This window comes from Rissa tridactyla, chromosome 1 (genome assembly GCF_028500815.1).
Source record: "Rissa tridactyla isolate bRisTri1 chromosome 1, bRisTri1.patW.cur.20221130, whole genome shotgun sequence".
Classification (NCBI taxonomy): Eukaryota; Metazoa; Chordata; class Aves; order Charadriiformes; family Laridae; genus Rissa; species Rissa tridactyla.
The window spans coordinates 10,012,068-10,025,172 of record NC_071466.1 but is presented as its reverse complement, the minus strand read 5'-3'; the positions used below and the strand labels follow the sequence as shown (position 1 = coordinate 10,025,172).

At 53.7% G+C, this 13,105-nt stretch overlaps 1 protein-coding gene across 1 annotated transcript in view; it reads right to left on the bottom strand.

The window, feature by feature from the left end:
• Window positions 1–11,876, bottom strand: part of LOC128901091 (neuronal acetylcholine receptor subunit alpha-10-like) — a 51,834-nt gene extending 39,958 nt beyond the window's left edge. Inside the window, exon 1 of the mRNA XM_054182881.1 lies at window positions 11,868–11,876. Within this exon, the coding sequence (XP_054038856.1) occupies window positions 11,868–11,876 (9 nt within the window). The remainder of the gene's footprint in view (window positions 1–11,867) is intronic.
• Window positions 11,877–13,105: the final 1,229 nt, after the last annotated feature.

The window sequence follows — 13,105 nt, the reverse complement described above, 5'->3', positions numbered from 1 at the left end:
GGGGGGGCTGGGCAGGGTCGAGCTGGATGCCAGCGGTCCCAGCTCATTTTGGGGAGGGCTGTGCTGCTTTGGGGGGGGTTGGAGAGAGCTGAGCAGGTTTCCAGTGATCCCAGCTCATCTGGGGGAGGACTGGCTCATGGTAAGCTGGCCGGCCACCAGCACCCCCAGGTCCTTTTCTGCGGGGCAGCTTTCCAGCCACTCTTCCCCAAGCCCCTGGCGTTGCTTGGGGTTGTTGTGACCGAAATGCAGGACCCGGCCCTTGGCCTTATTAAACCTCATCCAATTGGCCTTGGCCCATCCCTCCAGCCTGTCCAGGGCCCTCTGGAGAGCCTTCCTTCCCTCAAGCAGATCGACACTCCCTCCTAGCTTGGTGTCATCTGCAAACTCACTGAGGGTGCATTATTGTTACACATAACAATACATGATCTGATAAAGATAGTAAACGCAATAATAGACATTGTCTCTCTCTTCGGGTGGGGTGTAATGCACAAGGGGCAAGGGCCCCCCCATCTCCACAGGAGAGTCGGCATTACTGTAGCACATCCTGTTGTCATTACACAAAACTGATTCTCTGCTCCTGTCAAGGGACAAAACTGATCTGCTGACAGTCACAGGGATAGAGAAAATATTGACTTTTTTATTGGATCAGAAGTGGGGCACCCCAGGGGGTTCCCGGCCCCACACCTCCCAGCCATTAGGGGAAATTTCTGAAGCAGATGCAGCGCGGCCGGCAGCCAGCTCTGGCCATGGACTGTCTGGCCATGGCAGTCTGGCCATGGGCTCGCCGCGCTGCTGCCTCTCCTCCCACTGCTTGAAAATGCGCAAGAGGTCAAGTAGACCTCTTGCGTGGTCCTTGTTGGCAGTTCCAGCGGGGGCTCCTGGCACAGGGCTGGCCCTGGCTCCTGCACCCTCCCCTTGACAGCCCTGGGGGGATGGCGGGGTCCTGAGCAGTCGAGTGCTGCCAGCTCCGCCATCCCACCAGGACAGGCCTCTGGGAAGGGTAGAGGGAGCTGAAGGAAGAGGAGCCTCTGTCTGTCATGGAGTCCATGGTGGCCAGCGGGGCCCGTGGGGAGAGGGGCTTCCGGCTCAAGGCCTCCGCACTCGCCCTGCAGAGGAGGAGAAAGAGACCCCGCTGCACCCCGGAGCCCAGCGGGACCCGCGGGCAGCACCCCTCCTTGGCCGGTGGGCAGGGCTGCCCAGCGCAGGCAGGGGCAGGGCACGGGGTGAGGGTCTGGGGCAGCATCTGGGGTCTCCCCCACACTCACCGCTTCTCCTGCTTGGGCCGGGATTTCTCCACTCCTCCATCCACTGGCTGAGAAGCTGCGGAGGGAGGAGACAGAGTGAGCGGCCAGCAGCTGCCGGCACAGCCCCGGCTCAGGGCTGCCGTGGGGTGTAGGACATTTGCAGGGTGCTCGGTGCTGGGGCCACTCACCGCTCTGCTTCTCCGGCTGGGCTCTTGTCTTCCTTGTCTGACGCTTCTTCTTCTTCTTCACTTCTGCAAGGTCCCCAGAGATGGGTGAGACGGGAGCCCCAACCAGTCCCACACCACAGCCACCCACACCACTCCACGCCATCCCTCGCCACCCCACGCCGCAGCACAGTGTGGTGCAGCACAGTGTGGTCCAACAGTCACCTACCTGAAGCGGCTTGCTCTGCAGCACAGCTGAGAATATGCTGAGCCCTGTCATGATCAGGATGAGAGGGCCCAGGGGAGACAAGGCATCAGAGCGCCCATGGCACGGACTCCAGTGTGGCTGCAGAGCTCTGAGTCACCACCACAGAACCGCGATGTAGCTCCCCAGTGTCCTCCTGGGTCCTTGTTTCTCCCCAATTCCCCTTCCCGGTTGGGGAGGGGTCATCGGGTGAGAGAGTAGTTCTCTAAAGGACAATAAATTGTGGTGGGTTTCTCAAACCATAACGAGCAGGAGAGGGAGAAAAGGAGAGGGAGAAAAGGAGAGGGAGAAAAGGAGAGGGAGAAAAGGAGAGGGAGAAGGGCCCCACCCCTTCAGGGCATGGTTTGGGTGGGAAGGGACCTCTAAAGGCCACCCAGTGCCACCCCCTGCCCTGGGCAGGGACACCTCCCACCAGCCCAGCTTGCTCCAAGCCCCGGCCAACCTGGCCTTGAACCCCTCCAGGGATGGGGCAGCCACAGCTTCTCTGGGCAACCTGGACCAGGGGCTCACCGCCCTCACAGCCAAGAATTTCTGCCTCAGACCTCAGCTCAATCTCCCCTCTTGCAGTGGAAAACCCTTCCCCCTCGTCCCGTGGCTCCCCTCCCTCATCCAGAGTCCCTCCCCAGCTTTCCTGGAGACCCCTGAGGGACTGGAACGGGCTCCAAGGTCTCCGCGGAGCCTTCTCTTCTCTTCTCCAGGCTGAACGTTTCATCGAATCACAGAATTTCAGAGTTGGAAGGGACCTCTAGAGATCATCTATCCAACTCCCCTGCTAAAGCAGCATTGCCCACAGCACACTACTCAAGACTGCAGCCAGGCACGTCTTGAAAGTCTCCAGAGAAGGAGACTCCACAACCTCCCTGGGCAGCCTCTTCCAGTGCGCTCTCACCCTCACCGTGAAGAAGTTTTTCCTCATGTTTGATCGGAACTTCCTCTGTTCCAGCTTGTGCCCGTTACCCCTCGTCCTCTTACTGGCAGCCACTGAAAAGAGTCTGCCTCCATCCTCCTTCAGCCCACCCTTCAGATACTTGTAAACATTAATAAGGTCTCCCCGCAGCCTTCTCTTCTCCAGGCTGAACAACCCCAACTCTCTGCTGCTCTGCCCTCTCCCTGACGCTCCGCAGCCTTTCTGCTCCCTCTTTGACCTCTGCCGCCAGGCCGAGCGGATCAGCCGCCTGCTCGCACCTCACGCACCCGGCATCCCTTCTACCCTCCGCTACCCGGCAGAGGTGAAGGCGCTCCCTGCAGACACAGCCCGGGGGGGCTGCAGGCGTCCAGGGGGGCTCTGTCTGCGTGGCCGCGTCTCCTCTGGAAAGTGCGCAACACGCGGGAGGCTGCGCCTTTCGGGCACAGGCCATGGCTGAGCTCCCCCGCCTCGCCCTGCCTCGGCGTCCCGCGCGAGCTCAACTCCCGCGCGAAATCCCGCGCGAGCTCAACTCTCGCGTGACCTCCCGCGCCCTGGCTGCTCGCCCCGCTCCCGCTCCCGCTCCCGCTCGCCGCCCTCCCCGGGGCCGCCTTTGACGGGGGTGGGGTCTGGCCGCGGCGGCTGCAGGCCCCGCCCCCGCCTCGCCCCCCGCCCTCGCGCCAGCTGCGGCCGAGCTGCGGGTGCCCGCGGGCGAGCTGCGCTTCCCCGCCGCTGCCCGGGCTTGTGCCGGCCTCAGCACAACCCGCCTGGGTGATGCTGCCTCGAAGGGAGCCGGGAGAGACCTGGGAGCCGCCCCCCCCCGGCACTGCCTGGTGGCCCCCGCAGCCCCCGCCCTCTCTCCCCAGCTGTGGCTGAGCCCGTCCCCGCCGGACGGGGGCTGAGATGGGGCTGGGGACCCCCCTGCCGCTGCCGGGACCTGGCTGTGCCTGGGGGCCCTGCTGGGACCCCCCTGTGAGAAATAAGTTCCGGTCCGAATGAAATAGGCTCAGGCAGAATCCTCTGGGAGGCACATTTTCATTCACGCTCTTGCAAGAGCGGGTGACCTAGCAAGTAGGCACACTTTCCGTTCTTGAAACACCACACCTTTTTATTTCCTAATCCCGGCCCAATTTTTCCCTCCCCTCTTTCCCGTTGGTTGGGTACTCCAGGGTTCACGGTCTGTGCGAGGCGCCTAAAATTCTTCCCGCATGTCCTGCCGCTGTTTGCTTCTCTTCATGCTACACCTAAAGAGATTATCTGACTAGTTTATTTCCTTCCTTTTTGGTAACAAAAAAATTGCTCCATGTCATTAGCCCTGGTTAAATGTATGACTACCCTTCCAGACGCTAATCCAGTAGGAATCACTTTGTCCTTTTGTCTGTGTGATAAGAGATGTTCTACAAGCCTTTGCTGGAGCCTCTTTGTCTCAGTCATTCCCTTACCGTGTCACCTCTGATGGAAACGGCTTTTCTCCTCTGCAAAAGCAACACCTGCCTTTCTTACAATTTCCCCCTTTCCTTTCTCATAATCTTATTGTCTTTTGCATTTCCAGGGCATGGTTCCATATGAGGCCTCTGGAGCCGACAGCGTGATGTTACATTCTTCTTCTTCTCGACAGTTTTTATTGTCTTCTAGATGAAGCATTTTCCCAGGGTATGGGGGAGGGTCTACTTCCATTCGTTTCGTGAGGGCAGTTTCAATTAATCGTTGAACTAATCCTCGCACACAGGGAATGATACAGCGTCCGACAGCCGCTAACATTCCCGCTACCGTTATAAGAGAAGTCAATATTGATACCACCATACCTTTCCGTTTCCCAAACCGGGAATCCAGCCAACTTGTCAGTGAGGTGTCTATTCCAGAGTTCTCAGCTAACTCATCAGCTAGACTGGTGAGCCCTTGAAGGGCTTTAGTTATAGCACCATCTGGAGCTGTATTGTTGGGGATGAAGGTGCAGCACCGGTTCCCTAACATTACACACACACCTCCCTTCTCTGCTAAGATCACGTCCGGGGCAATCCTATTTTCCCATGCCATCCGCTGGTTGCATCCAATCGTTCAGCTATTCCTTTCAAAGCATCTCTGGTATAATTAATAAACCTCTGTCGGTTATAGTACATATAATTTATCCAATCTACATTTTTGCTTATAGTTATCCACCAGAAAAAGACAGACTCGAATCCTGCTCCTGTCTGATTCCTTGCTTTGTGTTCATCTGGGACTCCTCTAGGGACTCCAATGGGATCTATATATATCCGTTCATCAAAGGATACACCCACACTTCTTTCTACTCTACTGCCTGAGCTCAGGGTTCCTGTTCCTTTTTCAAATGCTAGGGTGAATGGTATTGCCAATTGTACCATTCCACATGTACCTTTCCAGTTAGCCGGCAACACAGATCGCAAGGTCTTCCCTCCACAATACCACCAGAGATCCACCCAAGGCACTCGTATCGCTGAGTAGTTTCCTTTTACATCCTTGGTCCCATTCAGAGTTTCAGTGCACAGGGTAAATCCCCCCCCAGGTTTGGTAGCATTCACACCCTGCCGTGAGAGGCACGCTGGATGGTTACCAATTGCTGTGGAAAATGCTGGTGGCACTTTAACATCTCTAGATTCCAAGGCAGGAAACAGTAAGGAAAGTGAATGACAAGCCTCGTTTCCCCAGGCCGTCCTTTCTTGGTATAATGCTATCATACACCACATCCCTAGGGAATCTTTCGTCCACCCTAAGGGAAAAGGGACAATCTGTGCTGTGGGCCTTCCTGAGGCACAAGCAGAGCAATTGCTTTGGTTCAAACTATTAACAGTATATTTTACCCATTCTACCCAAGCATTCGTCTCACCGTACCCTGTCTCAATCTCAAATGTTTGTCTAAGATCTGTAATCTCAGCAACCGTTACCAAAGCTGGATCATTCAGTGGTTCCCACTGTTGTATTACTGGGAGTTTTAGTAGTCATAGCTGTCCCTTCTGCTTAACTGCTATTTTCCAGTAGGTCTATTCTAAATCTTCCCCTTGGCTCTCTTCCAGACACATCTGCTCCTATTCCATACCTCAGGTTAGCTGTATCGTCCCTCTGGGTTATAGTTATCAACCGAGGAGTCCATTCAAAAAGGCCACGCTCTGGGGAAGGTGATCCTTTGTAAAAATGTATTTTCTTTTTGAGAGGGTAATAATAAGAAGACTTGAACCACTTGTCGTCAATGGCCCACCCTCCAATTTGGGTGGTCCACCACGCTTCACTCCATCGATCACAAGGTGCAGCCTCCTGATATCCCTCTGCGACCCTCCAAATTTCTGGGAACAGGTAACTGTTTTCACCACTCAACCGTCTTTGGGCCTCTAGCTTCCCACACTTCAGTACTTGACAGGCATCAAAGCGTACAGTCTGTGGGGTATCTCCTTTAGTGATATTTATGATAAGCCTAACCGGGTAATCTGGGTGTGCACTTCGTAGGTGATCTAGGTGTACACTCCAGCTTCCTAGTGGGAAGCTCAACACCGCCCCTATGACCAGTATCATCACAAAACGCTTCTTAAAATTCATGGCATGCACAGATTTATGTCTCCCAACTGGATCATCCCGCCCCAACCCACGGCTTATTGTCTCTTTAGGGTTACTCGCAGTGGGCTGTCAGTAGAATGTACAGTCCACCGTTCTACCGGATCTGTTGGCGGGGGTTCAACTGCTCCTTTTTGCTGAGTGTAGTGAGCCCATCCTTTTTCTGCTGTCCTTACTGCGGTTTCAGTAGTGAGGAGGACTTGGAATGGTCCTTCCCACTCCGGTTGTAGCTTACTCTCCGTCCAGGATTTGACTAGTACCCAGTCCCCTGGTTTATACGGATGGACGACAAATTCCAACGGCGGAGTTTGAGCAAGAAATCCTTTATTTCTGAGGAGAGAGAAAGAAGACGACAACCCCAGTATACGGTTCTTAAGAAACATATCTTTAGTTTCAAAAGTGGGCAAGTCTTCTCTGTTACCCATATAAGGTAGTCCAAAAAGCGTCTCATAGGGCGAGAGACCTGTATCTTTTCTAGAAGCCTGGATCCTCAACAATGCTATGGGTAAACATTTAGTCCGTGGTAATTTCGACAATTGTCTCTTACTGAATTGTCTCTTAATGGTCTGGTTCATCCTCAACTTTTCCTGATGACGGGGGATGCTAGGGGATATGAAATTCCCACACCATCCCTAAACTTTCCAGAATTCCTTGAAGGATTTTAGATAAAATGACTGCCGCGATCTGAGTTTCTATTCTCCACTAACCCGTATCTGGGAATAATCTGTTCGAGTATTATCTTAATTACCCCTGCTGCAGTAGCTGACGCCAAGGGGTAGGCTTCCACCCATCCAGTAAGACGGTCCACTAGGACTAAAAGATCTTTTCGCCTGCCTGTTGGTGGTAGTTCACTGAAGTCTACCTGTATACTTTGGAATGGTCTCAAGCCGGGCTCTCCTCCTCCCAAAGATTGCTTTCTCAAGGCTTTCTTGTTTACTTTCTTACAAATAGCACATCCCTCACAAATTTGTTTGGCTATTGTGTATATGCCAAAGCACCTGTACTTCAACAAAACTATTCGCAGGTTGCATGCGTTCCCCAATGGCTTCCCTGTTGTAACACTGTCACTGTTTCTCTCATTGTTTGTTGACCATTTCCCTTCCGTCAGGCAGAATCCATTTACCACCTTTCTCCACTGCCCCTGCTTCTGTCATTGCTTCTCCTGCCCCAAGGCTGCCTCTTTTGCCACCTTGTCCGCTAATCTGTTTCCCCTTGCGGTAATGAATTGTCTCTCTGGTGACCTTTAACATGTAAAGCTGCTATTTCACTTGGTATTAATATATTAGCTAACACCTGCTGTGTAAGTTCTTTGTGTAAAAGTTCTTTCCCTTTGCTGTTTATTAGTCCTCGTTCTTCCCAAATTTTACCAAAGGTATGCACTACCCCAAAGGCATAGCGAGACTCTGTGTATATTGTTCCTTCTCCTTTCTCCAGTTAATTTAAGTGCCTGGTTTAAGGTATACATCTCACATATTTGAGCGGACCGTGCACTAGGTAATTTTTCAGATGCTTTTACTTGTTGGTGTCGCGTAAAAAGGGCTGTAGTTTCCATATTTGTCTGTCAGAGTCCCGGACTTTCACTGATTTACTATCAGAGTCCCACCACAGGACTTTCACTGAATCAGATTCACAAATAATCGAAATTAGTTGTTTTATTGAGAGCGACAGAACAGACTTGAGATTGCCGTTGATAAATTCACTAACTACAATAGCGCTAATTACTTCAGGTTAACATTGCTAGCAAAAATAATGATAGTACAGCAACCCGGGGTAACATTCACCAGAGGGTGAAAGGCGCAGCGCTTACCCAGAAAGGCGTCCCTGCCTGGGGCGGAGGGAGAGAACACAGCCCGTCGACTGGTCCGTCACGTATCAAGTTTCTTCTCTCCCAATTTAACAGTCATTTTCTCCATCCTTTTATCCCCAGACTTACAAGGTTTCCCTCCCCTAGGTGACGTGTAGTATGATTGGGGTGGAGAGACGAGTGCTGTAGTCATATATGTTTAGCATGATCTCTAAAAGCTTCATTAGCATATACAGGGGCGTCAACTTTAATATGCATTTCACAGGTAAGGAGGCAAAGGTCAATTACCAGACATGGCAGCCTCTCAAGGAAACAAAGAGCTACACGAGGTCTCTTGATTTTACTGTCTCTGCTGATGAAAAGCAGGGCTGTCCTGGCTCCCCAAGACTACCCCGTCATTTATGTAGCCTGTGATAGCCAGACAAGCCTTCACTCCCCTGGGTTGCACAAGAGATAGCAAAGCCAGTCTTAATTGCTCTTTGAGCACAGAGACTTCACCTCATTATCCACATTCCACAGTCGACTCACTCCATGCACCACCGCATAGCCATTACACCTCTCTCCTTCTATCCCTCTTGAAGGACCGTCTACGAACAAATGAAGACCCCCAGATAGGGGTTCTTCCCTTAAGTCAGATCATGTCCTAGTCTGGTACTCAATTACATCTATGCATTCGTGTGTAAGTTCTTCATCCTTTGCCTCTATTTTTTTCACAAAAAGCTCACTGGGTTAAGGCAAGGGCGGGTAGTTAAAATCAAATCATCCTTTTCAATTAAAATTCCTTCATACTTCAGTATTCTTGAATTGGTTAGCCGTTTTCCCGTGGTTTGGGCTAAAATGATTTTTACTTGGTGAGGGGTGCTAACTTCTATCATTCCCCTGGCCACCCTCAGGAGACCAGATCTGAGAGTTTAGATGAACAGGCCACTGGCTGCCGCTTATCCCCCCCCACTCTTGAGTTCCTAACGCAGCCCCTTTGTCTACAGTTACAAATAGTTGAAAAGATTTCTTCAAAGAAGATAAGGCTAAAACTGGAGCTCTGATTAGGCTCTGTTTTCAATCTTACACTAAATCCTCCTCTTCTTCTGTCCAAACCAATACATTCGGATCTTCAGCTAACAGTTTGGAATATAGTCCTTTAGTCTTTTGAGCATACTCCTCTATCCACAGTCTACAGTACCCAGTCAGCCCCCAAAATTTTCTCAGTTCCCTCTTGGTCTTTGGCAGAGGTAAGTCTACTATTCCTTTGATCCTCTCAGGATTTATAGGATTTATTTTTTCGACTCCCTTCACTGACTACATGTCCCAAGTACTTCACTTCTGTTTCCACCTATTGCAATTTTTTTTATTTTTTTTTTTGAGACCCTCAAACCTTACTGTCCCAAAAAGCTCAGTAACTCATTCGTGGCTTCTTTTACCCTGCCTTCTTCCTCCCCAGATACCAATAATCATCCACATACTGAAGCAGGGCTACTCCCGATGGAGGGCTGGATTGTTCAAGCACTTGTTCTAACACTTGCCAAGCAAATTAGGGGATTCTGTAAATCCCACAATGATAACGCCCTACCGGTGAACCTCGAGCTGCTGGTAGGAGCGGTCGGGGCAGTCCTCGTCCCCTGTTATTCACCCCTCTCCCTCGCCCCCAAGTAACAGCCTAAGGGGTCCCACTTTGGGGATTCAATTTCTTTGTCGATTGAAACATCACCGACGGTCTGGGCTGCGAACATATAAAATGGATTTGGGCGTTCCTGAATCTATTCATCTTGACCCAGCAAAAAACATATTCACCTTCTTCAACTTCCTTATTAGTCCTTATTATTCACATACATGTTTAAAGTCTGACAGACCCAGTCTTCATCAGATCCAAATTTGGACCAAAATACACTAGGAGGTCTTATGGGTTCTTTGGTCCAAACAAATTCAAATGCAAATGCAAACGTGTCCCACCTGGGACACCTCTGGGATCCTCTAAGACAGACACAGGACCCCTAGGACACCCCTGAGACCCTTCCCAGGATGTCCACGGCCCCCCCGTCCGCCCCCGGCTCCTCCGGGATGCGGTCCGAACAAAACAAATCATTTTCTTTTTATCTTTATCCCTTGTACAAGAAGAATCATTCCGAAACCTCAGCATTCTCCCCTAAAGGACTGTCTGGGGCAATGTTCCCGGGGTCTTTCTTAGTATCCCCTTCTTCATCCCTAGGCCTAGAATCCTTATTTCCCATTCTGAACAGAGACTTTTCTTACACCCCTTCCTTTCGCTTCGTCCTTCTCCGGCTGCGCCCCTCGCGGGACTACAGAACCGCGGACCCCGACTCCACACTCGCTTCGTACCGCAGTACGTCTCAGTCACTCACACACAAGTCTCTTAGAATGTCCCGACCACCAAGGCAATACTTTAACGGTCCGATTTTTCTTACCTTGGTCCGTGCACGGAGTTGCCTGGTCGTACTCTCTGTGCCGACTGCACCTATCCCTTTTCCCCCTGTGGTTCACAGAGTCTGCTGTACAACTGGGTCTCGAGATCTTAGTCGATTCCTCCCGGAATCCCTGCGACGATCCACGAGACCGTTGAAAACAACGGGACGCGTCTTCCCGTCCTTCGGCAACACGGACTCCCAAAAAGATGACTTCTGCTCCCGGACGAGCCCCCAAATTGTGAGAAATAAGTTCCGGTCCGAATGAAATAGGCTCAGGCAGAATCCTCTGGGAAGCACATTTTTATTCACGCTCTTGCAAGAGCGGGTGACCTAGCAAGTAGGCACACTTTCCGTTCTTGAAACACCACACCTTTTTATTTCCTAATCCCGGCCCAATTTTTCCCTCCCCTCTTTCCCGTTGGTTGGGTACTCCAGGGTTCACGGTCTGTGCGAGGCGCCTAAAATTCTTCCCGCATGTCCTGCCGCTGTTTGCTTCTCTTCATGCTACACCTAAAGAGATTATCTGACTAGTTTATTTCCTTCCTTTTTGGTAACAAAAAAATTGCTCCATGTCATTAGCCCTGGTTAAATGTATGACTACCCTTCCAGACGCTAATCCAGTAGGAATCACTTTGTCCTTTTGTCTGTGTGATAAGAGATGTTCTACAAGCCTTTGCTGGAGCCTCTTTGTCTCAGTCATTCCCTTATCGTGTCACCTCTGATGGAAACGGCTTTTCTCCTCTGCAAAAGCAACACCTGCCTTTCTTACACCCCTGAGCGGAGTTGGCGCAGGGCTGGGGTCTCGGTGGGACCCCCGTCCCCGCTGCCCTGCGCTTTCCATGCTGCCTGGCCCCTTTGCCTTCCTCCTCGGCCGCTGGGGCTGCCCTGGCCGGGCTCCCTCCTCGCCCCGGGGCTCCCCGCGGGGACAGCGGCTCCTTCCCCTCGCCATGTCCCCCCAGCCGGGTCCCTGCACTCAGCCGGGGGCGGTGCTGCTGCCCCCCCGCGCTCCCCTCGCTACGGCCATCCCTGCTGCCAGCGTCTGTGCGCCATCCCAGCCAGCCCGAGGGCACTCTGTGTCCCCCGCACCCTGTTCCGGCTGCCCCAGCGCCTCCGGCTCTCATCCCCAGGTTCCCCCATCACCCACGGGTGTCCCCCCGGGTTTGGCCACCGTCCCCCTCCCCACCAGCTGATCGGTCCCCTCCACCGGTGACAAGATGGCATGAGCCCCGAGGCCTCCGACAGCCAGTCTGTGGGGTGTGGGGCAGGGATGGGGACGAGGGGCCCAGCCCCCCCCGGCACAGGCTGTCGGGCAGGGTGAGCGCGGACCAGCCGCCATCGCTGTCGCAGGAGAAGAGCCAGAGGTCACTCAGCCAGAGCTGATGGAGTCGTTATTTTATTGAGGACGGATCAGTAAATGCAGGGGGGTGAGATATTCCGTAAGCCCGGATGGATCGGCAGGAAATGCTCCGCTATTTACCGCACGCGGGGTTTGGGTGGGATACAAAGGTCATGACGTCGGTTTCCCATATGTATCTTAAATGTCACAGGTATGCAAAGGTACGGTGTCTCTCAGCCTCGAGGGGTCCCCTTGAGAGGGGTCCCTGCTCCAGGGGACAGTCCCCACCTGGGCAGGGGGAGCTCCACAGACCCCAATGGCTGCGGGTGTTTAGAGCATCGAGGGGTTGAGTCGTAGTCGGGTTTTCTGCTGCGTTCAGGCTGTTTCAGCCACTTACCAGCCCGATCTCCAGCCGAAACAGGGCTGGTTTTTGGTTTTGGTGCTGAGCTCTCGCTGACGGCCTCATGCAAGAGCATTAACTTGGGTTTGGCTGAGCATCTGCCTGCACCCAAGTGCGGTTCGCTCACACAGCAGGGCTGCACCCCTCACCGTCCCCTACCCGCGCAACAACCTGCACCCGCCCCTGAACGTGGCGGCTTCCCCTTGTGCGGCTCCAACGGCAGCTTCCCCTTCAAATTCCCCCACTCCAACCCGGCGAGAGCCCTGCAGCTGCTGCGGGACCCTGCCAGCCACCCGCGGCACCCAAGTGCTGCCCCACACCCGCCATGGGTGCTATGATGGACCCCAGCACTGACCTGCCCTGCCCTGGGTGGGCAGCAGCCCCAGAGCTCCACGAGCCCCGCACTCTGTCACCAAAGGCGTCGAGGGCCAGACCCCTCCGTCCCTCCTGGGCACCATCCTGGCCCCAGCCAGCACCCGGAGGGGACGGGGTGGGGGCTGCCCTACTCCCCTGGGACCCTCAGCAGGGCTGCCGGACACTGGAGTGGCGTCTCGGGGGGCTGCAGCAGACCCGGCCCCTGGCCAGGCAGGGTGGCAGGCACCGGTGGGGACACAGGAGGAGCGGAAGGTGTCTCTGTATATATATATATATGTGGTCCCGGAGATGCTGGGAGGGCTGGAGGCCCTCTGCTGTGAGGACAGGCTGAGAGAGTTGGGGGCGTTCAGGCTGGAGAAAGAAAGGTCTGTGGAGACCTTGGAGCCCCTTCCAGTCCCTCAAGGGGCTCCAGGAAAGCTGGGGAGGGACTCTGGATGAGGGAGGGGAGCCATGGGACGAGGGGGAAGGGGTTTCCACTGCAAGAGGGGAGATTGGGCTGAGATCTTGGGCAGAAATTCTTGGCTGTGAGGGCGGTGAGCCCCTGGCCCAGGTTGCCCAGAGAAGCTGTGGCTGCCCCATCCCTGGAGGGGTTCAAGGCCAGGTTGGCCGGGGCTTGGAGCAAGCTGGGC